Source organism: Hyperolius riggenbachi, chromosome 7 (assembly GCF_040937935.1).
Source record: "Hyperolius riggenbachi isolate aHypRig1 chromosome 7, aHypRig1.pri, whole genome shotgun sequence".
Classification (NCBI taxonomy): Eukaryota; Metazoa; Chordata; class Amphibia; order Anura; family Hyperoliidae; genus Hyperolius; species Hyperolius riggenbachi.
In genome coordinates, this window is record NC_090652.1 from 290,222,440 (window position 1) to 290,246,290 (window position 23,851).

Genomic DNA, 23,851 nt, shown 5'->3' on the forward strand with positions numbered 1-23,851 from the left:
ATGGTAGGATGTTACATTATGACTATATGATTAGATTGTGAGCTCCTCTGAGGACAGTCAGTGACATGACTATGTACTCTGTAATGTGCTGCAGGAGATGTCAGTGTTATATAAATACATAATCATAATATAGTAGCCCATTAGATTATGACTATGGTAAGGATTAGATTGTAAGCTCTTCTGAGGGCAGTGACATGACAATGTGCTCTGCACAGCGCTGCGTATGATGTCAGCGGTATATAAATACTACATAATAATAATCTAACTTTTTGTTGTTATACACTTCAGGTATGCTTTTGTTCCCAGACTTTTGTCAGGTAGTGCACAGGCGAGCAATGCAATCCACATACAGCTGTGATAACAGCACCTCTGTGACTTACAATATTTCCCTTACATACTGTTCAGTATTGTGACACTATTTGGATCATGAATTCCCACCTGCGTAGAATGGTCTAGGCTGTAGTCTGTTTTATGCGCTCTCTGATGGTCACAATAAAATTTATTTGGCTTCCAATGAGGTGGCGAATGCGTCTGAGGTGGTGGGTTGTTGGGAAGGTTGAGCTGCATCATCACCATTCCGCCACCAGGGGGAGGTGCGGGAACAGCTGCCAAGACAAAAGGGAAATCCGCTTAGAGATACGCCCAGTATTTTTCCGGAAACAAATTACTGCTGCAATGTTGCGGTATTTTTATTTGTGCAACCCTAACATAACATATTTTCTATAAGGGGAACTATTACTAAAAATGCATGCAATGCTAATATAATCAAATAAAACAGGTACACACTTGTCCATTAAAGTGGTCTGAAACTCTGACATAACATTCAATAAAAATCTATTTTTCTACTTTTTATTTCCCATACGGTTATCATATTTGCTTTTGTGCACAAGCATTATTGTCTGCCTACAAATTACAAGTTTCCAAAGTGTAGTTTTTCTTGCCCTGGAAGCTGCCATTGCATTTTATTCCAATGGGTTTTTTTTTTATATATTAAAACCTTCTAATGAGCTGTTCTGAACTGTGTGTGCTTGAAGCACAGAGAGCTTCTCAGTGAGTGTTTTTTACTTGTTACACACATTGTAACAACATTGGAATGTAAACAAAGATACTGTTATCTCCAGTCTGGATGCCGATTTGAAGCTAAATAGCAGGACAAAGTGCTGTGTTTAACCATTTCAGTGATGTTCTACTACATTTTTTTTCCTGGAATAGTAGCTTTAAAAGCTGTAAGGAATCTTTTAGAGCAAAGTAGAAATGCTGACTTTCAGACCACTTTAACGGCATGCTCCATAATTGGCTGTCAAATATTTTAAGGTGGAAAAGATCTCATTTTAAAGGTGCCCTTTAAAGGATACCCGAAGTGACATGTGAAATGATGAGATAGACATGTGTATGTACAGTGCCTAGCACACAAATAACTAGGCTGTGTTCCTTTTTTTCTTTCTCTGTCTGAAAGAGTTAAATATCAGGTATGTAAGTGGCTGACTCAGTCCTGACTCAGATAGGAAGTGACTACAGTGTGACCCTCACTGATAAGAAATTCCAACTATAAAACACTTTTCTAGCAGAAAATAGCCCCTGATTGCAAGAAAGAGATAAAAAGGGGAATTTCTCATCAGTGAGGGTCACACTGTAGTCACTTCCTGTCTGAGTCAGGACTGAGTCAGCCACTTACATACCTGATATTTAACTCTTTCAGGCTGAGAAAGAAAAAAAGCAACACAGCATAGTTATTTGTGTGCTAAGCACAGTACATACCCATGTGTATCTCATCATGTCAATTGTCACTTCGGGTATCCTTTAAAGCAGACCTGAACTCAAAACTTCCTCTCTGCTCTAAAAGTTAAACAACAGCATAATAACATTTAACCTCCCTGGTGGTATGATTATTTCTGGATATTAGGGTCTTTACAGCACGTTTCAGACTCTAAAATAAGGGAAAAAATCATGCAGCAAGAATGCCTGCAGCAGCCCCAGCACTTTCTCATCGCCCTGGAATCCAGCGCTGCAATTTTCCCTCCGTTCTCCGGGTGTCGCTGTAACCCTGTAGTGAGATCGATGACGGCGATCTCACCAGAGTGATTCAGAGCCTCCGAGGACAGGAATTCAGGTCCACTTTAATGGTACAATATTTTCCTTAAATGCAATAATTCAATCAGATTTGCAAAAGCACAAGTAATTGGAAGTTAATTATAGATTGTTCCCATAAACGGCTCTATTTGGGCACTATCTCTTCACATACGATTGTAAAATCCAACATCCCAATCTACCCAATTCTGTATTTAAATCGACCATAGAATCCTTTTGCGTTGATTTTTTTTCCACATACTGTGTGGTTTTCTGTACAATTCGATTGTAAAAATCCAATCCAATGATCACATTGATCATGGGCGCCTTAAAGCGGAACTGTAAATAGTTTTTAAACACGTTGTTTCACTTACCTGGGGCTTCTGCAAGCCCCCAGCAGCTCTCCTGTGCCGCGCCGGTCCTGCCCTTGCCTGCGTTCTCCCGCTGCCAGCTGCTTATGGTTTCGCCGCCGGTCCACTGCGCCTGCATGGCTCTGGCCACGCGTATCCTTTCTTCACGTTCCCCACTATTGCAGCAGGGAACGCGAAGAGAAGATACACTTGGCAGGGCTGCGCTGACATCGACTTACAAGTCTAGGTACGTAACGAAGGCGGGAGAACGGAGACTTGTGGAGACTCGGCGCGGGACAGGATGGCTGCTGGGGGCTTGCAGAAGCCCCAGGTAAGTGAAACAGCGTGTTTAAAAACTATTTACGGTTCCGCTTTAAGTTAGCTTGGAGGCAGTGCAACGCGGAGATCTGTTTCGGGTTGGTTTCCACCAGAGGTACGCATGAATGGCGCAGTGTGCTGCCCACAACTCTGCAGGTAATCTATTCTGTCTGATACATACTCTAGGCCTGCAGAATGCAAATCCCGTGTCTCTGCGTCCCTGTGTGTGTCCGTGCATTTGCGCTACTGCGCATGTGCCGCACAGAACAGCCTTGGGTCAGGAGCAGGTAGGACCATGGGGGGCGTGTGCGCGCTCAGTGTGTGCGCACGGCAGATGCGCGCTGACCGTGCGGCGGTGGTGGCGGTCACAGGGGAGGGAGTGGAGGGGCGGTTCCGACACAGACCTAGAGGCTGTTTTTAAATGGTCTTAGGTCTACTAGTCCTTTATATTGATCTTAATGTTACGACGTCCTCCTCTGTCTGTGCATCGTGGCTGGTGCTTATGCGCTGCACATGTATGGAATTTCTCCAGCACAGGACGACGGGCGTCAGGAGCATGGCCCACCTCCCCTGCGGGCCATTAAACTAGTTATAATAATGTGTTCAGAGGCGACTCTTCAGCATCTTACAGACCTGCACACTGAGGACCCGGCAGTGCTTGAGAGCTACAAGGAGATGTCGTCGTTCTAGGGAACTGCATGTGTTCTGACCCTGGAGGCTGCATGTATCCCACCGAAGAGCTGAAAATACAAAAATCTGCATGATTAGATACAGCAAAACCACCTCTGCACCATTGGCTTGAAACACACATGCATTGCATCTAAACCCGCAGCTGAACTCTGGTCCCCTACCTTTCGTGTCCTTACCTCTCCCTCTAGATTGTAAGCCTTCGGGCAGGGTCCTCCTTATGTCTCCTACCTGATCATGCACCTCCATTACTGTGCACCCGTGCTATGCATTTGAGTGAACCTAACTTGCCTAATCTCCATGCTTCATCCAGCGACTGACTAAGCATTCCCTTGTACTCATACTGTGCTGCGAGATCTGGTTTTCTTGTATTCCTGTATTGTCATTTTGCTGTATGTCGCCCCTAAATATTGTCTGTAACCTAAATTAATGTCCAGTGCTGCGTAATATGTTGACGCTCTATAAATACAATAAATAAATAATAAATGACTAAATTGCATTTATATATACATACATGCCCAGCTACAGCAATAAACAGAACATAATCACTGTTAAAGAACACCCGAGGTGAAAAAAATAAATAAGAGATAAACAATTGTATCTATCCTCCTTCTCCTAAAAATGACATTTTTTTAGCTATCCCACAGTTTTATTTTATATTTAAATCTAATTTTTAAGTTTTTACTGTTTCATGGCCTGTTCTCAATGGCACATTCACTGAAGTATGCCAGAGCTAAAATCTATTAACTATTGCCCCTTTGTTTCTCTTGTCTGCTCTCAGAAGCCATTTTCTACCAGCAAAGTGTCTTATGGCTGTAATTCCTTATCAGTGAGGGTAACACTATAGTCTGACCTTGTCCCGGACCCAGCCATAAACTGTCACTTGCATACCTGGTTTTTTACTGTTCAAGGCAGAGAAAGTAAAAAAGGAACACAGCCTAGTTAATTATGTGCTTGGCACTATACATACACATGTCTATCTCATGTCACATGTCACCTCAGGTGTCCTTTAAGTGCTTAAAGTGTACCAGAGATGACATGTGACATGATGAAATAGACATGTGCATATACAGTGGAAAGCATACAGACACTTATGCTGCGCTCCTTTTCATTTTTTCCCTGCCTGAAAGAGTTTATAATTAGCTATGGAACTGACAGTTTCTCTCCAATCAGTACCCAGTCGGCTCACTGATAAATTACAGCTGTAATGCTAGGAACACACGATGCGTTTTTTTCGGTCGATTTTCTGTCCGATTCTCTTATCAATTTCCATTCACTTCTATGAGAAATCGACCAGAAAAACGATTAGAAATAATATCGAACATGACGGAATTTATCTACCAAACCATCTATCTGCCAAAAAAAACGTATGGTGTATTCCCAGCATAAAACACTTTCCTAAGTAGATACCTGGGCTATTTACTGTAAGGGGAGAAGATAACAAGGTCAATAGTTCATGTACTTTCACTCTGGGATTCTTGAGACACTGCAATTGATCAGAGACTATAACACATTAAATCTGCTTTGTAAATGTTTATACATAAAATAAAACATTGAGATATCTCAAAGAGTCATTTTTAGGAGGAGGACAGATCTAATTGGTTTATCTCAGTTTACTTTCATCTCTGGTTCACTTTAAAGCCCAGGATCCCATTGGATTATTTTAATTTTAAAGATCAAAAACCTAGATTTAAAATGTTGACTGCCTTTGCCCCTTGTTAATATTTATTCAGCTCCCATACAGACATATCCTGAACTAGTGAACTTTGCATACGTTCCATGCACTCACTTGTTATTTTTTCAGAGACTCAGGAGTTTTATGACTTCTGGTTAGTTGTGAGAATGAGCTAATGTTGCCATTGCAGGCTGATTGAACAGTTATTTATAGCTATGCATTGTTAACCCATACAGTGAGAACAAAGGAACACAGGCTAGTACATACTAGGATTGAGGCTATACATTTACATGTTTTTCTAATCAGGATACCTGTCATTTCAGGGTCCCTTTAAGGGCTGTTACTCTGGGCACCTCTTTAGAAAGGTAAAGGACTATGCGCTTACTGTAAATCATTGATCTATTTATTAAAGGGACACTAATAGATTGACATGTTTTTTTCAATTGAGATAGGAAATGTTTGGGAAGTGCTGCTAAGTGTTGGTATATACATCTGAATCCTTATCTCTCCGTTTGCGGTTATCTAATCCTTTTCACACTTTTTTTGGGCAGTCTGCTGAAATTCTGACCACAGACTCAACCATGAGGGGAGGGGGGATTCACTTCACAGTGCATCATTAACTCTGTGTGCGCAGAGAGCTCAGTCAGAGACAGGCAGAGGTTTCTCTCACAGAGAGCGGAGGAAATATATCTTATGTGCAACATAAACATCTGTAATTGTGTGTGTGAAACCTGATATATGAAAACAAAAGCCTGTCAGGTAATCTGCTTCAATATTACTCTGTTCTTGGCATGTCAGGTTGCAGAGATTCTTACAGATTCATACCTCTGCAAACGAGACATTCCAAACGTAGCTAAAATCTAAAGTAGACGGTGGGGAGAGGCACACCTTTCCGTAGTGTGGGTGCGTAACCATGGATGTCAGCAACATCCAGAGAACAGTCCAAAAGTAGTAAGGATTGGTTAGCACTCCAGCTTCTCAAGTGAGCAAGTATTTTATTCTTCAATCATGTGTCAACACTAAGGTTGTCACATGATTGAAGAATAAAATACTTGCTCACTTGAGAAGCTGGAGTGCTAACCAATCCTTACTACTTTTGTAGCTAAAATCTACACACAATGAATTACAGCTTTTGCCTCTGATATTTAACATGAAACGTAGGAAAATGTTTACACAGCTACTTAGAAATTATTTGTCCATTGTCATTTTAGAACACATGGTTTGATAGAGTTCCTTTAAATGAGTATTTGGAGTGTAATTCCACCTTCATAAAATCAAATCTCTCAGGACAACTATATGAGCATAATGCAGGAAGCTGTTACTGGGAGTAGCTACTTGAGAAGAGATCTGGCATGATGAATTATGGGTATTTCTGTACAGTTTACTCTGCATGAAAGAAGCACTACGAGTAAATGGGTTAAACAAGATAATTTGGGGTGGTAATGACTACCAAGCAGAGTACTGTTGCCATAGCTGCAAAGAAGCAGGATTCAGTAGGTTTATAAAATCACTGCTAACTGAACTGGGAAGGTAGATTTTAGAATATTATGCTGGGAATACACCATAAGTTTTTTCAGCAGACAGATGGGTTCCATAGATAATTTCCGACATGTCCGATCTTATTATCAACCGTTTTTCTTATCGATTTCTCATAGAGGTGAATGGAAATTGATAAAAAAAATGATAAGACAATCGATCGAAAATAAGATCGGACAGTAAATAGACTGAAAAATCTCCTTGTGTATTCCCAGCATTAGATTAAAAACAGGTTTGCATTTCTAGGACATATTCAATATTATTTGTATTTATTTTTTTAATGAGAGTGTTGTTACACATTAATTATATTTCTCCTTATACAGGAACCAGACATTTGTATTGAAATCCAGCAGCAAAACTGCTTGCATTTGTGCTGGTTTACTACATCCAGCGGTAAGATGCTACACTTAGAACTAAAGCTGGCCAAACACGATACATTAAAATAATCTAATCTTACAGAAATTCAACAAAAACGATTGTACAGAAAAATCGAAAGCTTTTTTTTCCCATTAGCTCGAGAAATCTGATCAAACTTTCCATTTAATTCTGTATAAGTCGATCGGGAGTGGTGGATTTTTACAATCAATTTTGAAAAACTTCGAATGGTGTAGGGTAGAGTGTCAATTCCTTAATGAATAGATGCCAGCATTTTTTTCAGTGTTTGCAATAATTTGTTTTTCATAATTGGGGAAAATTTGTGTGTGGTACTTTGGACAGATTTTTTAAATGTAACAATCAATCAGAGAAATTGATTGTAAATCTTGGAATAAAAAGAAATTTAAACAATTGCACGGTGCGTGGCCACTTTAACACTTTGTTCCCACAGAGTAAAATGGATATTTTTTTCTGTCCGTTTTACTACATCACAAAAACTTATAGTGACCCTCCGGACTAAAAATCTACTCAGCAGCACTGAAAAGGCCTGGTGTTTCTTTAACAGTTTCACAGCATCCGAACTTTGTTTTTCTTACCAAAGCATCATTTTTAGCTGCATTTTTAGCTAAGCTCCACCCATCAATCACCCTGATGCTGTGCAGAGCATGATGGGATTTCCTATATAGTTGTTCACGTTGCCTAGCAACTGGGAGAGGTGCTCAGGACACAGGACAGTTGGAACTGTGTCTCATGCGCCGTCACCTCCTTTCAACCAAAAAGATGGCTGCCCTCATGAAATCAAACATTTGCCTGTTCTTTTAAAACAGTGTGTGTAAGAGAATATATTACCTATCTATTTTAATTAACATAACTAATGTAACTTAATGACAGTATGTTTGTTTAGGCTGGAGTTCCCCTTTAAAGTGAAGGGCTATTATATATAGAGCCATTCACACTTGTCAGCCTGCAATGGAACCATGGGATGCGTTGCGGTAAGTGTGCCGCACTACTATGCAGTCTGCGATAATCCCAGACAGGCAGGCGAATGCGTTCTCCATAGAGCCTATGGTAGTAACGCATCTGCCCCAGAGTCTCCAGCTGGATCACAGCGGACGATCTGAGCAAACACTGTCCGCTCCCGCGTGTGCTCCAGCTGCCGATGAGAACACAGCCTAATGCTGGGCATACACGGCTCGATCTTGCCGCTCGATTCTCCTGCTTGATCAATTCTCCAGGCGATTCTCTTATCTTCCACTCGTTCTTATCTTTTTGCATTGTCTTCAATGCGGATTGAGCGGTGAAACGATCGGGCGGGAGATCGGACATGTTGGAAATTGTCTATCGAGCCATCTAAATGGCTCAGAATCGAACCGTGTATTCCCAGCATAAAGGTGGTCACACACCATACAATTTTTAAAATTTCTGTTCAATTTAAAAATTGCAATAAATTTTCCTGACCGATTGTAACATTTCAAACATATGACCAATGTACCACACACACACACACACGTTCAATTACTCCCCTATTATAATAAAAATGATTGGAAACTCTGAAAAAATTGCTAGGGTGTGTATATAAATAAATTGACAATCTAACACACACCATACAATCTTTAGAAAAGTTGAAAACATTTTTCCAGCATTCCAGATCAATACAAATCGGAAAAAAAAACGGGAAATCAGATTGGATTTTACAGTCGAATGAAAAATAAGCTTTTGATTTTTTGGGAGATCCAATCATATTCATCGAATTGCAGTAAAATCGGATCATTTTATTGTATCGTGTGTGGCCACCGTGATGGCCACCAGATTCTACCATTAGATCAATCCCTTTCAGATTCAATCTGATAGAGGCAATGAATCCTTTCATACACTGTACACAGCCCCTTAAAGAGACACTGAAGCGAAAAAAAGTTTATGATAATGAATTGGTTGTGTAGTACGGATAATTACTAGAACATATTCTCATATTTTTATTTTCAGTTAGTGTTTTTTATAACATTGCATCATTCTCTAATATTTGCAGTTTACACACTACTCAGCATTCTAAATGATTTTACAGAGCAGGCAAGTGAACTATTGACCTGTCCACTGGGAAGAAAAATAAAATACTGTGACTGACAGTTGAGATAACAAGCTTTAGAAGACAGCGCTCTCTGTGACTTTAAAAGTCGTGGAGCTCAATGGCTTTTTTTGTATAGAGAACAACTGGAGTTTCTTAAAGGATACCCCAACTGAAATGTGACATAATGAGATAGACATGTGTATGTACAATGTCTAGCACACAGATAACTGTGCTGTGTTCCTTTTTTTCTTTCTCTGCCTGAAAGAGTTAAATATCAGGTATGTAAGTGGCTGACTCAGTCCTGACTCAAACAGGAAGTGACTACAGTGTGACCCTCACTGATAAGAAATACCCCTTTTTTACCTCTTTCTTGCTCTCAGAAGCCATTTTCTGCTAGGAAAGTGTTTTATAGTTGGAATTTCTTATCAGTGAGGGTCACACTGTAGTCACTTCCTGTTTGAGTCAGGACTGAGTCAGCCACTTGCATACCTTATATTTAACTCTTTCAGGCAGAAAAATAAAAAAAGGAACACAGCATAGATATCTGTGTGCTAGGCACTGTACATACACATGTCTATCTCATTATGTCACATTTCAGTTGGGGTATCCTTTAAAGAGAGAGTCTGAAGCGAGAATAAATCTCGCTTCAGACCTCATAGATAGCAGGGGCATGTGTGCCCCTGCTAAAACGCCGCTATCCCGCAGCTTAACGGGGTTCCTTGATCCCCCAAATCCCCTCCGTGCAGCGGGGGAGCGCTTCCGCATTGGGGCAGGGCTAACCGCCGCAGCCCTGCCTCTCGCGCGTCTATCAGACGCGTACCTCCTCCTCTCCCCCGCCCCTCTCAGTCTTCCTTTAAGGTGGCCATACATCAAATAAGCCAAGTGCATGCCCGACAGATAACGCAACCAATTTCGGGCCAGAAATCGGTCGCATTGTCGATTGTGCATGCTGCAAGATGTCAGGCCGAAGTTGGTTGGTTTGGTGTGCGGATGGTACGGTGGCCGATTTTGGAACAAGCGACTACCATGTGGCAAGATGGACTGTCACTGCAAGGAGGGTGCTACCGGACAGGTAATGTATAAATGCACACACTGGGGAGGCAAATTTATACATTTGGGGGCAGAGGTGGGCTTAGCCGATTCCCTGAAGATTTCGGACGGGAAGCGGCCTGTAGTTTAAGGGCAGCTTCAACCAAGAGACAAATTCCTCTCTAATCCGATTCAATTAGAGATAAATTTGTCTCTTTGTCGAATCTGCCCATAATCGTCAGGTCTATGGCCACCTTTACACACTCCTAGGAGTTCTGGTTCACCGTGACCTTGCTGGGCAATCTGTAACTCTGGGTGCTTCAAGTCCTACCCCATAGAGCCACATTAATCCATGTCATGCACTGATGAGGATCAACCAATCTGAAACAGTCTGCATACATGTTTGATTAGTTTGGCTCTGTGATATTAACAAGCATGAAACATCATTGTATCCCAGCAGGTCTGGAGGTGTGTTTAGCTTTCAGGGACATCTAGGGATGATTTGCATATTCAGCAGTGATGCATTGTGGGAGACCTCATATACTCACTCACTTTTTATTAGACTTGTGTCTCTGCTCATAATGTTTTATTTCTTAGCTGTACTACACATACAAATCATTCTATCACAATTTTTCTTAAGCTTCAGTGTCTCTTCAAGAAGGCAAAATTCTGTTATACTCCGTTTAAAAACCTAACAATCTTACCCCAAGCTGTTTTGCTGGCCTGGAGAGATAACGCTGTAATACACTGGCATCCCTGCAGTCGGTAAGGGCCCCTGGTTAGGCTGGCTAGGTATGAGCACCTGTTGATGATATGGCTGTTGGGGTAGAGACTGGGAACCTTGCCGAACAGGAACCTAAGCAAACAAAACACAATGTCATCTACAGTCGTGGAGAAAGTGGTGTACAACATTCATTACTTTCATTATTAATCCCAGTCGAAGGCTCTCTTTCAAACAGAACATGGAAGTTAACAGCAGATTGATTCAGACAACACATCCCTCTTTGTCCATATTTAAAATAAAAATGTTCCTTAAAAAACCACTGTCGCGAAAATCTTAAAATTGAAAATATTTATAAACACATACAAATAAGAAGTGGATTTCTTCCTGAGTAAAATGAGCTATAAATTACTTCTCTCCTATGTTGCTGTCACTTACAGTAAGTAGTATGAATCTGACATTACCGACATGTTTTGGGCTAGTCCATCTCTTCATAGGGGATTCTCAGCAATGCCTTTATTCTTTATAAAGACATTCCCTAAAAAAAGATGTATACAAAGATGCTGGCTGCCTTCCTGCTCACCATACACTTTTGTGGCAGCTGGACGGAGCAACTATTCACTAAGTGCTTTTGAAAATAAAGAAATCTCTGAGAATCCTCCATGAGGAGATGGGCAAGTACAAAACCTGTCGGTTCTGTCAGATTTCTACTACCTACTGTAAGTGACAGCAACATAGGAGAAAAGTAATGTATAGCTCATTTTAATCTGTGAGAAATGCACTTCTTATCTGTATATGTTTACGCACATTTTAAATTTTAGGATTTTCATGATAGTGGACCTCTAACCATTTTAGCCACCTGGATGTGATTTTCACATCCAGGCGGCTGCTGTTGGCTACTGCTAATGGACAATATTTAATGGCGACAGGACAAGTTTTCGTGTCATTTAGTATCTCTTCTATTTTCCAGTGTCCACAAACCTCAGAGAGCCCAAGTAAAATTAAAGTTAAAGATGGATGGAGAGCTTAATTTTTTAAGAATGCCAGACCATAAAATAAGGCTTAAACTGAGAGATGCCCCCTTGATATGAGCCGAATTCACGATTACCTGGTACGAGGGCAATGAGGAGTACTGCACCATCACTCCCTGAATGGGATTGGCTAGACTGCCTTGCTGGCCACCAACTAAGGCCTGACTCTGAGGCTGCTGGACGCTGACCATACCCTGGTAGTTCGGCTGCTGACTGGGCATTAGCGTGGTGTAACCTGGAACACAAGATAACAGAGGTAAGGCTACAGGAAAATGGTTAACCTAGTAATACACAAAGGGGACGGCCAGGCTCCAGTCCTGACTTACTATTACTAAGGGTTAGAAAGCAGTGCAGAGAGCCGGAGTGATCCAGAAAACCCCACCAATGAGATGCTATTCTTACAGCTTGTATGCAAATGTAGAGCTTTAAATGGTATAAAACTCAAACAATTTAAATCTGATAAACCACAGTACTGTGTTGTAATATCTAGAATACCCTGCCTTACAATTACTAGTACTTTTTTTTTTTTTTTTTTAATTGTTCAAGTGTAAAAAAACCCAAAAACATTTTATACTCTACATTTTAAGGTTCCCCTACACAAATACTTGGGGAGTGGCCAGGTAGATGGCTTCGCAAGGCCCGATCCTGAATATAATTCATGCTGAAATCTGACAGTATTTAGTCTGCAGGGTTAAGGGGCCCAAACACTGGTCGATTTCAGCCATCGATCGATTCTATAGATTCGATCGATTGATCAGAAATCAATTCTATCAAATTCCCCATTCGATCGATTTGATCCATCTGACAGGGTGGAAAATCTAGGTCGATCTGCTGCTGGCAGTAGATCGATGGCCCATAGAGTTGCATTGGATCTAATGGTCCAATAATGCATTTAGATCGATTTCCAACAGATTTCACCTGCCAGATAGATAATTTTCAACATGTTGGAAATTATCTAACCATCAATCTGCCGAGCAATTAGGCATTGTTCTACTCAGGAGATAACCAGAAGACAATGCACCAGAGATAATGACCAGTCTCTACCAGTACTTTACAGAAAATAATCTACCAGAAAAATCCAACAGAAAATTGTATGGTGTGTACTAGGCATAAGGGCTGGCAAAAGGTCTCTTTCTGATCAGATTCGGTTAGAGGTGAGATCCGTTTCATGGTCGATCTGCCAATACATTACTACTAGATCTAGGAGAAAAGAAAGAGATTGATGAGTTAAGGGGCCCATATACTGGTCGATTTGGGCATCGATCGATCAATTCTATAGAATCGATCAGAAATCGATTCTATCGAATTCCCCATTCGATTGATTTGTGGCTGATTTCGATCGATTTTTATCAATTTGATCTATCTGACAGGATGGAAAATCTGGCAGCAGATCGATGGCCCATAGAGTTGCATTGGATCTAATGGTGCAACAATGCATTTAGATTGATTTTCAAATCTGATTGGAAATCTGTTCCTAGTGTGTGGCACACATCCTGTCAGATTCGACTTGACAGGCATCTGACAGAAATCTATCTGGTGGTCCAATCTGCTGCAAATCTATAAGTGTATGGCCGCCTTAATGCGGGAGGTAAGTATGACATGTGCATGTTTATTTTGTCTTTTAGTAAAGTAACTACATCCCTGCAAAATGCCAACACACACACACACACGTTCCCGCTGCCGATCGTTAGCCAGGAGATCAATGAATGGGAACGAAGCGCCCAAGATCTAAGTGTGAATGAATGCCACATAGAACGCCACGTCTCGTAGACGGCTCCTTCATTTACAAAACCCGATCCTTACACGTCCACGCATTGCTTCCCGTTTGCGTAGTAATACTACGAATACGGAAGTTATGCGCGAGGACATCTTGTGGCCAAAAAGTAAAATTACACCTAAAACCTTTTTATCTCAATAAAAACACTTTTTTAACATTTAAAATTAACCCCTTACCTCCCACACTCCCCAATAGTTACCATTTTTTTTAATTTATTTTTTGTAAAAAAAAATAAAAAAAAAATAAAATACATAAATAGTTACTGAACTGAACTTTGAGCCTAATTTTTTTTTTTTTATATTTATGTCAAGAGGGTATATTACTGTTACTTTCTAAATTATGGGCTTGTAATTAGGGATGGACGCAAAACTGAAAAAATGCACCTTTATTTCCAAAGAAAATATTGGCGCCATACATTGAACTAGGAAAAATTTTTAAACGTTGCAATAACCAGGACAAATGGCAAATACAATGTGTGGGTTTTAATTACGGTAGCATGTATTATTTTTAAACTGTGGCCGAAAACTGAGAAATATTTTTTTTCATTTTTTCTTATTATTCCCGTTAAAACGCAGTTAGAATAATACAACGCTTAGCAAAAAGTACCCCCCCCAAGAAAGCCTAATTGGTGGCGGAAAAAAACAAGATATAGATTGTTTTGTTGTGATAAGTAGTAATAAAGTTATAGGCGAATGAATGGAAGGAGCGCTAACAGGTGAAAATTGCTCTGTTTTTTTAAGGGGAAAAACCCTTCGAGGTGAAGTGGTTAAGGCAGGTTCATATAAACATACAGCCAAGTGAATTGGCTCCCCCTAGTTGGCCCTAGACTATGATACATACACTACACAATACATACATAGACAGATGACTATGGTAGGGATTAGATTGTGAGACAATATGCTCTGTACAGCGGTGCGGAAGATGTCAGCGCTATATAAATACTAAATAATAACAATAATAATAGACATTAATCAAACACAATGTAGTGGTTTTTGTTAGATTTTCATTTTTAGAGTTCAATACCACTTTAAAAAGAGCGATTAAAAAAGATAATTTCCACAACCATTTTGAACCTATATGGACAAACATATCTACTAACGACAATTAAATTACATTGCCATTGTTCCCACCCTGTGTAAGTGGCTGTTCAATCCTGAGAGGAGGTTCGTGTGCGCCGCCGATGGCCTCGCTCGACCCCTCACCCCGGTCTGACCCAGCAGCACGAGAGGCTGCGCCCTAAACAGTTATTTATATATTAGGCGGTATAATGGCAACGGAGAGGAGTATTCACTTAAGTTTAATTCTCAGCCTTGCTGGCTCAGCAAGAAGCAGCGCACCCCCACTGCGTTTCAATAAAGACGCAGACATCAAGTGCCGCTCCCCTGCACAGCAGCGACATGACAGGGGAGCCATTCTGCCGCCGCCGAAATCTGCACACCCAGCACCGAGGTTCATTTGCATATGAAAAAGCCCCCCATAAAACAGCACCTCCCCTCCCCCTTCTCCGCGGGCTGCCAAGCACCATACGTCTACTGTCATTGTACACGCTTTATGCTCATATCATTAGACATTAATTCAAATAGGGGTATAAGTGCTACTAAGCTGCTCTTGGCGACAGGCTATGATAATCTTCGGGGTGGCGCGATTATATCTGCATCACCGCAAAAAAAAGGGAACATTTGTCATTTAAAGCATATCCCCCCTCCTCCCCCATTTCAGCACCGAGACAGCTTGTCAAGAGGCTTTGAGCAGGGAAAAATTTGCTTTCAACCACCACCGACCTTATTACCGGTAGTTTGACGTTTCTTTCTAGATAAACTTTTCCATTTTGATACAAGTTTGCCGGAATAGCGGGCGGCTTTTATAAAAGGGATGACATTAAGGGGCTGCTCTTTTCTGAAACGTGTGAGCAGAATGAATAACCCAGAGCTGTTCTGACAATTAATGGTAACTTGATAGGAGACAGGTCTAACGCATCAGAATACATCATCAACAGAAAAGCCAAGCGATCTCATTAAAAGAAAAACAGCCCCGAGTGGGTATTTGTTATAAGCGGGAGTTAAACTGTATGTTTAGAAGCTGTGCTGCTGCTTCCAGGTCCTGAATACCAGGAACTCATTACAAGCTGCTGTTGACGGGGAAAGATTTTGAGCAACCAGTCGGTGGAACCTTTTTGATGAGTCAATAAGAAAATTATAGGACAAAACAAGACACAGGGCCAGTACTACCAAACGGGCAAAGGGGGACTAGACTATGATACATGCACTACACGATACATGCATAGACATATGACTATGGTAGGGATTAGACTGTGAGCCCCTCTGAGGGACAGTTAAGGGACAAGAAAATATACTCTGTACAGCGCTGCATAATATGTTGGCGCTATATAAATACTTAAATAAATAAAAATATATATGTATTTTAAATTTTACTATTTTTCCCGATAGTGGTCCTTTAATTGATTCTACTGCCAAAAATTTTGTCTTAAGATGCATTAGAAAATATTCTTTAGGTAAACTTTCATACTGCATAGAAGAGGCAAGACTGGCCAGCACTGCATAATCAAGATTGGTATGATCAGCTGTAGACTATGGAGGAACATTAGACTAGGACTATGGTAGGATTAAATTGTGAGCTCCTCTGAGGACAGTTAGTGACATGACTATACAGTATACTGTGCAATGTGCAGCAGAAGATGTCAGTGCTATATAAATACATAATAATAATATGGCAGAACATTAGGCTATGACTATGGTAGGATTAGATTGTGAGCTCCTCTGAGGACAGTCAGTAACATGACTTTTTACTCTGTAAAGTGATGCAAAAGATGTCAGTGCTATATAAATACATAATCATAATATGTTAGGGACAGACTATGACTATGGTATGGATTTGATTGTGAGCTCTTCTGCGGTCAGTCAGTGACACCACTTTGTACTCTGTAAAGTGCTGCAGAAGAGGTAAGTGCTATAGAAGTACATAATAATAATATGGTAGGACATTAGACTAAGACCATGGCAATGATTAGACAGTGAGCTCCTCTGAGGACAGTCAGTGACATGACCATGTATTCTGTAAAGTGCTGCAGTAAATGTCACTGCAATATAAATACATTATAATATTAAACACTATAGTAATATCAAAAATGAAATGAGCTGAGAGGTCAATGAGGATGGTAGAAATATTTGGTTGCACTCATTGCTTCTAACAACGTAAATCCTAGAAGAGCAGAAAGTGGCTGGAAAAGAGACCGGTTCACTGTGAGAAACTTAACCCCTCTCATACAGCGTCCCGGGCCCGCGTCCCGCCACTCCACGTCACTCGGGTCACTGGGTGGAGACAGGAGAGGGGCGGGGAGTCAGAAACACACAAACCTGTTTGGTGGGCAGCTTGTGGCAGTGCTTGGTTTGGTTGTGAACTGAACTGGACAGATGTTACTGGTCGATATTGTTGGTTAGAATGAGAAAACTGGTTTGGCGCACAGTAGCAGGTCTGTATCTGCACAGAAGAAAGAAAAAGAAAAAAGCTTTATCTGTTGCTTTAGTCAGGCACTAACAAACAGCATAACGATTGAGAGCGTACGTGTGAAGACAACAGAACACAGGAAGTGTAATTAAAATAACATAATAAAATACCTTTTTATAATATTCATTTATAAATAATGTAGTCAGTGTTTGTCCATTTTAAAACCTTTCCCCTCCTTGATTTACATTCTGAAATGTATCACATGTGGCAACACAACATCTTTAGTTCTGTCAGGGGAGCGCTGCAGAATTTGGTTAGGTTTCTGAGAATTCCAAAACCTGTTCTCCCAGAATGCTCTAGGAGCAGAATTCCGGATGGCTAAACAGTCTAGGCCAGTGGTCCTCAAACTAATGCTGGATACACACAGTGCGTTCGCGCACTCGATTTTCCCGTCGATTCGTTTATTTCCAACATGTCCAATTTGGATTTCGATGGATCGTTAGGTCGATTCGCATGCAAAAGTATGCCGAATCGACCTAACGATCCATCGAAATCCAAACCGGACATGTTGGAAATAAACGAATCGACAGGGAAATCGAGTGCGCAAACGCACCATGTGTATCCAGCATAAGGCCCGTGGGCTGAATGTGGCCCCCTGAAGCTTTTTTACAGCCCTCCCCCCCCCCCCCACACACACACACAAAATGTACAACTTATAGATGAGGTCAGCTACATCTTTAAATATTGGTGGTCTGCATATAGAATGATCAAATTCCACAACAGGGGACACTGCTGTCCAATTGGACTGCCGGTTGTCACCTGGGTATGCTTCACTGTCTGGCCCGCAAAGACTTCTACATCATATCATGTAAACTCTGGCCCCCCAGCAGTCTGAGGTATGTTGACCCTGCCCTCAACCAAAACATTCGGGGACCCCTGGTCTAGGCTATGCAACACTGGAAGGGGGCTGGGCTACGTACCAATATATAGCAATGTATAGCTGTAGGAAGTGTTTAAATTGCTAAAACCAGGATAATTACCATAAAAGTAGATATCCTGAAAAATTTACTGTATTCTACTATATATGTCACTACAGTGCCTGTTTAAAACATAGATCATAAAAATGTAAGAAATGCTATCAAACAGCAACCAAGGCTAAGGTGGAGCAAGATTGCAAATATAAAGCTGCCCATTAACGGCCACATTTTATGAAGGATTTTTTTATTCAGATCAGATAAATTAGCTTGAACCGTAAACAAAAAGGAGTTAGCCGTTCCTCATGATAAATATAAAAACGATCATATGGTTGGTTGTAAGTAGCCAGTTTCTTGATCTGCCCCTTGAATAGTTGTATCTGATATAAAATAAAATTGAATTATAAATGGGATCATTTCCAATGGATGGTTTCCAATTTACTAAATCAATCGAAAAATAATCGTTCATAAAATGTGTACTGTTAAAGGGCACATGAAAAGCCACCTGGCTTTAGAAAAGTTAAACCATGTATATACTAAAGCATACCAAAAAGGAGATGAATATTAAGGGTGACGTATATATTTCCTTTCAAATAATGCACATTGGCAACTGGTATTGTTTAAAAGGAAATAAATATGGCAGCCTCCATATACCCCTCGTTACAGTTGTCCTTTGAAGTACCCCTGACCTCGTTTGTAAATTACTTATGTAATGCTTTTTTATTTGTGTTGCTGTGACATACAAGTCACAGCACCATCTTCCCCCTGCAGCATTCCCCTGTGTCCCCTGCTCTGCTAAGCTGTAATGTACAGCTCGATGATGGGCGGGGAGGAAGTGTCAGTACTTCCTCCGCTCTGCCCGCCCTCAGAAACGCCCCCTCCACTCGTCACTAATAGTTCCTATATGCACAGTGCGCAGGGGAGCTGTATTAGCTGTAATAATAGCTGTATTAGTACACTATTGTTCCAAGCTAAATTACCACAAGACTGCACACAGTGCAGCTCCCAAGCGGGCTGTGCATATAGGAACCATTAGAGGTGATTGGAGAGGGCAGGATTAAGGACAGGCAGAGAGGACGTAGTACTGACATCTCCTCCCCACTCATCGACGTTCTGCTCAAGCCGAATATTTGTAGGAGGGGGGGGGGGGGGGAGATGGATGAGGAGGAAGGTGCTGTAAGAAAGCACCATAAATAAAAAAGGATTAAATGTGTGTAATTTTAAAATGAGTACCATATATATCAGTAGGAACATTAGAGAAAACCCCTACCCTGCTGTTTCATTATTCGCTGCTCAGCCTGCTTGTTATCAGCCCTGATAAAATCCCCGACTGAGCACTGAGTCTGGCTTTGCTCAGGAATCATTATAGCCGGGTCTGTCTTCTCTGATGTCTTTTCAAGCCCAAGCCTGCCACCTTGTGGCTCTGCTATGATGATTCCTGAGCAAAGCCAGACTAAATGCTCAGTGGGGGATTTTATCAGGGCTGGTAACAAGCAGGATTAGCAGTGAAGGATAAAGAGATCAGGGTAGGTGTTTTCTCTAATGTTCCCACTGACATATATGGTAAAATACATGAGGGTGCTTCGTCTCTGGTTCACTTTAAGGATTATTTTACAGTGCTTGAACAACTGCTTACTGGTGCCTGGCTAGAGATTATAGAATTATTTACGGCCATTTTACTCTATCAGTAATAACTGAAAGAACAATTGATTTTCAAAGTAATCTCCATGTTTTCCTATGGCTCAGTTCACACTATTTGCACATTTTAACGGAAAGCTTTTTCGCAATGCACTGCCATGGAAAATTAAAATGCATCAGTTTTGCAGCATATAGTGTAAAAGAGGCCTTACAGATCATTTTTAGCGGAGTCAGAGCCCAATGCAAACAAGGTTACCCCTAGGAAGTGACTACCTGCTGAAGAGACGGCGGCTGGATGTATCCCTGCGGCTGCAGCACTGGCGGATTAACAGGCTGGCTGGAGGTGGAGTAGCTGGGGGGAGGAGCAGACTGGCCCAGCGGGGGAGGTGGAGGAGGGGGAGGAGCCATGATGTAGCCAGACTGCGGAGATGGTTGGAGCACCACGGTTGATTGGAACATGGTTGAGTGGGCGTCTGAGGACTCCGCTGATGGCTGTCTGGCGAGATTCATATGGCTAAATTGAGAGCTCAGGTTGTCTGGCTGTTCGGGTGAGAGGAAAAAAGAAAAAGCACATAACTTATTTAATGCATGAATAATTGTAGTTATTTTAATAACACACACTGCAAAAAACAAACAAAAAATAAAGAAAGAAACACGTATTAGCTTAATTTGCTTGCATCACAGCTTGAGGCCTCTTGCACACTGCAAGCGATTCAGATTCTGCTTTTTAATCAGTTTTTACATCCGATTCAGATTCCGATTTGCAGTTTGCTCCCTGCACACTGCAAATCGGAATCTGAATCGGATGTAAAAACTGATTAAAAAGCGGAATCTGAATCGGAATCACTTGCAGTGTGCAAGAGGCCTTAGTCCCAACCAAACTGACCATTGAGCAAAGCAAGTTCCTAAAGCAATCATGTCGCCAAGTTTAAAGGGGCACTATGGCAAAAAATTATAACATTTTTCCAGAGTAAAATGAGCCATAAATTACTTCCTTTTCTCCTAGGTTGCTGTCCCTTACAGTAGGTAGTAGAAATCTGACAGAAGCGACGGGTTTTGGACTAGCCCATCTCCTCATGGGTGGTTCTCAGCAATGCTTTTATTCTTTATAAAGATATTCCCTAAAAAGGATTTAAACAATGATGCTGGCCAGCTTCCCTGCTCTCTACACAGTTTTTTTGGCAGTTGGACAGAGCAACTGGCATGCACTAAGTGCTTTTGAAAACAAATATATCACTGAGAATTCCCTATAAAGATATGGACTAGTCCAAAACCTGTCACTTCTGTCAGATTTCTACTACCTACTATAAGTGACAGCAGCATAGGAGAAAAATATTTTATGGCTCATTTTACTCTGGAAAAAACGTACTTCTTATTTGTATGTTTGCACATTTACATTTTTTTCCCCATAGTGCCCCTTTAAGCTACAAGCGCTACATTTAGAATTTAACTTTTCCATTTCAAAATACCATTGTGTAGCTCTGCTTCTCCGCAGCTGTTTGCAATTAAGCTAAACTAAAATCATTTACATTCCTTGACAAAAGTGGAGTTCCCATTTAAAGTACACCTGAACTGAGAGGGATACAGATGTTGCCATAATTATTTACTTTTTAATACCAGTTGCCTGGCTATCCTGCTGATCCCTTTAGCTGCAGTAGTGTCTGAATCGCACACCTGAAACAAGCATGCAGCTAATCCAGTCTGACTTCAGCCAGAGCACCTGATCTGCTGCATGCTTGTTCATGGTTCATGGCTAAATTTATTAGAGGCAGTGGATCAGCAGGATACCCAGGCAACTGGTATTGTTTAAAAGTAAATAAATCAGCAGGACAGCCAGGCAATTTACATTTAAAGGAAATAAATATGGCAGCTTCCATATTCCTCTCCCTTTTTTTTTTTTTTCAGATGTCACTTTAAGTGTTTAGCTTTGGTAAAAAACAGTTTTACTACAGTTATGGCAGGAATGTTTTGCAGATGTCCAGTATTTATCCTTGTAAGGTATTCTTTCATATTATTTGTCTAATAGATTCTACAGATACTGAAAAGGCCTTATGTCAGAGCTCAGGAGGTAGCCAATGTTCTGTGTGCCTGTAGAACTGCTTTCCTTTGGTTTTCTGAGATTCAAGTCCAAGTTCAGTCATTCAATAAATCGCAAAAATAATTGCTGCATCAACTCCTAGTTCCTTCATGACATCTTACACACCGAGCTGCCCATCCCAACGTACAGTAGATCACTCTACTGGAGGCTGAGAGCTAGGATAGGCCATCAATGATGAGCTGAGAGGCGTGGTTTCAGCAGACTGACCACACACTCCCTCCCTAACATGCTCATTTGTCAAAAAGGGGAGTGGTTCAGACTGACTCAGAGAGAGAAGAGAGCTGTAAGTCGCCGAGAAGATATGAATAAGTGCAGTAGTCATTTTACTTCAAACAATAAAAATGTCTTTCAAACACTAAAAATGTTTTCCACAAGATGGGTTACGTACAATTTATTTCAAACAATGTTCTAATACATGCAAAAAAAACCAACATCATTTATTGTGGTTTTATCCACTTAAAGGGGAACTGAAGAGAGAGGTATATGGAGGCTGTCATGTTTATTTCCTTTTAGACAATACCAGTTGCCTGGCAGCCCTGCTGATCCTCTGCCTCTAATACTATTAGCCATAGCCCCTGAACAAGCATGCAGCAGATCAGGTGTTTCAGTGGTTCAGACTTATAAGTCTGATCTGACAAGACTGGCTGCATGCTTGTTTCTGGTTTTAATCAGATACTACTGCAGAGAAATAGACCAGCAGGGCTGCCAGGCAACTGGTATTGATTAAAAAGAAATAAACATGACAGCCTCCATATACCTCTCTCTTCAGTTCCCCTTTAAAGGACAACTGTAACGAGAGGTAGGTGGAAGCTGCCATATTTATTTCCTATTAAGTAATACCAGTTGCCTGGCTGTGCTGCTGATCCTCTGCCTCTAATACGTTTAGCCACAGACCCTGAACAAGCCTGCAGCAGATCAGGTGTTGCTGACATTATTGTCAGATCTGACAGGATTATCTGCATGCTTGTTTCTGGTGTGATTCAGGCACTACTGCAGCCAAATAGACCAGCAGGGCTGCCAGGCAACTGGTATTGTTTAAAAGGAAATAAATATGGCAGCCTCCATATCCCTCTCACTTCAGCTGTCCTTTAAGGCAGCAGACCTGATTTCAATGTTCTTACACACCAACGTAACTTTGAAAACGTTTGGAGGTCACAAAAGCCTCAGTCCACAACAACATTTATTAATTTTGTTTCAGGTCTGCTTGTTACTTTAATTAAGGTGTTAATTAACTAATGTTGATTCAACATCATTTTTTTTTACAATCTTCCCTCCCTGAGGGCTCAAGAAACGCTTAGAAAAGCACCGTTCACGGAACAATACGCAACACATCCCTTGAGTTCCCAAATAATTAAGAGAATAGATAACGCCGCCAGCATGGCTTTGGGCTGTGTTAGCAAATTCTCGGACAATATATAAGAAAAATGACAAAGCTAGCACCTGGATTAGGGGAGCCTGGAGGATAATTACACTCGGTTAGGATAATTATGGTTATCGTGACCTGCAAAATATGTATGTATTATTTAATCAAGCCCGAGAAGACGAGACATAATGAATTGTGAATTGGTTATGTAAAGAGCGAAAGAGTTCAGTTATTTAGAAATTCTTCATCTTCAGTTCACTTATGTTACAAGAGACACTTGAAAAGAACGTATAAGTGCAATTAGTCAATCTAGAGGCAAGATAAAGACTCTTATCCCAGGAAATCGCATTGAAGGTCAAAGAATTCGGGATTTGGTGCAAATCACGCTGGATACAATCACTGAAGACGTTCTCTACATATGAATGCTTATTGGGTGCGAGCGAATGGTTCTGCAACTCGCTAGAAGGCGTGGCCAATCAGACAGGCAGCTGGCAAATCACCAACTTGTTTTAGAGAGGAATTGTAGTACAAAAAGTTTTTTTTTTATTTATTTTTTTACAATATTCACTTTTAAATTGTTTACTCAGTGCTTGACCATTGTAAAATCTTTCCTCTCCCTGACTTGCATCCCTGAAATGTATCACTGGTGGTGACATCTTTAGTTCTGCCAGGTGATCCGGAA

At 41.0% G+C, this 23,851-nt stretch overlaps 1 protein-coding gene across 7 annotated transcripts in view; it reads right to left on the reverse strand.

The window, feature by feature from the left end:
• R3HDM1 (R3H domain containing 1) overlaps window positions 1–23,851 on the reverse strand; it is a 266,722-nt gene that overhangs the window by 25,985 nt on the left and 216,886 nt on the right. For all 7 annotated transcript variants that reach the window (XM_068245922.1, XM_068245921.1, XM_068245924.1 and 4 more), the window contains 6 exons: window positions 19,982–20,248; window positions 17,006–17,129; window positions 11,932–12,089; window positions 10,807–10,958; window positions 3,369–3,475; window positions 439–605 (listed from right to left, as the gene is read on the reverse strand). In XM_068245922.1, the coding sequence (XP_068102023.1) occupies window positions 439–605; window positions 3,369–3,475; window positions 10,807–10,958; window positions 11,932–12,089; window positions 17,006–17,129; window positions 19,982–20,248 (975 nt within the window). The remainder of the gene's footprint in view (window positions 1–438; window positions 606–3,368; window positions 3,476–10,806; window positions 10,959–11,931; window positions 12,090–17,005; window positions 17,130–19,981; window positions 20,249–23,851) is intronic.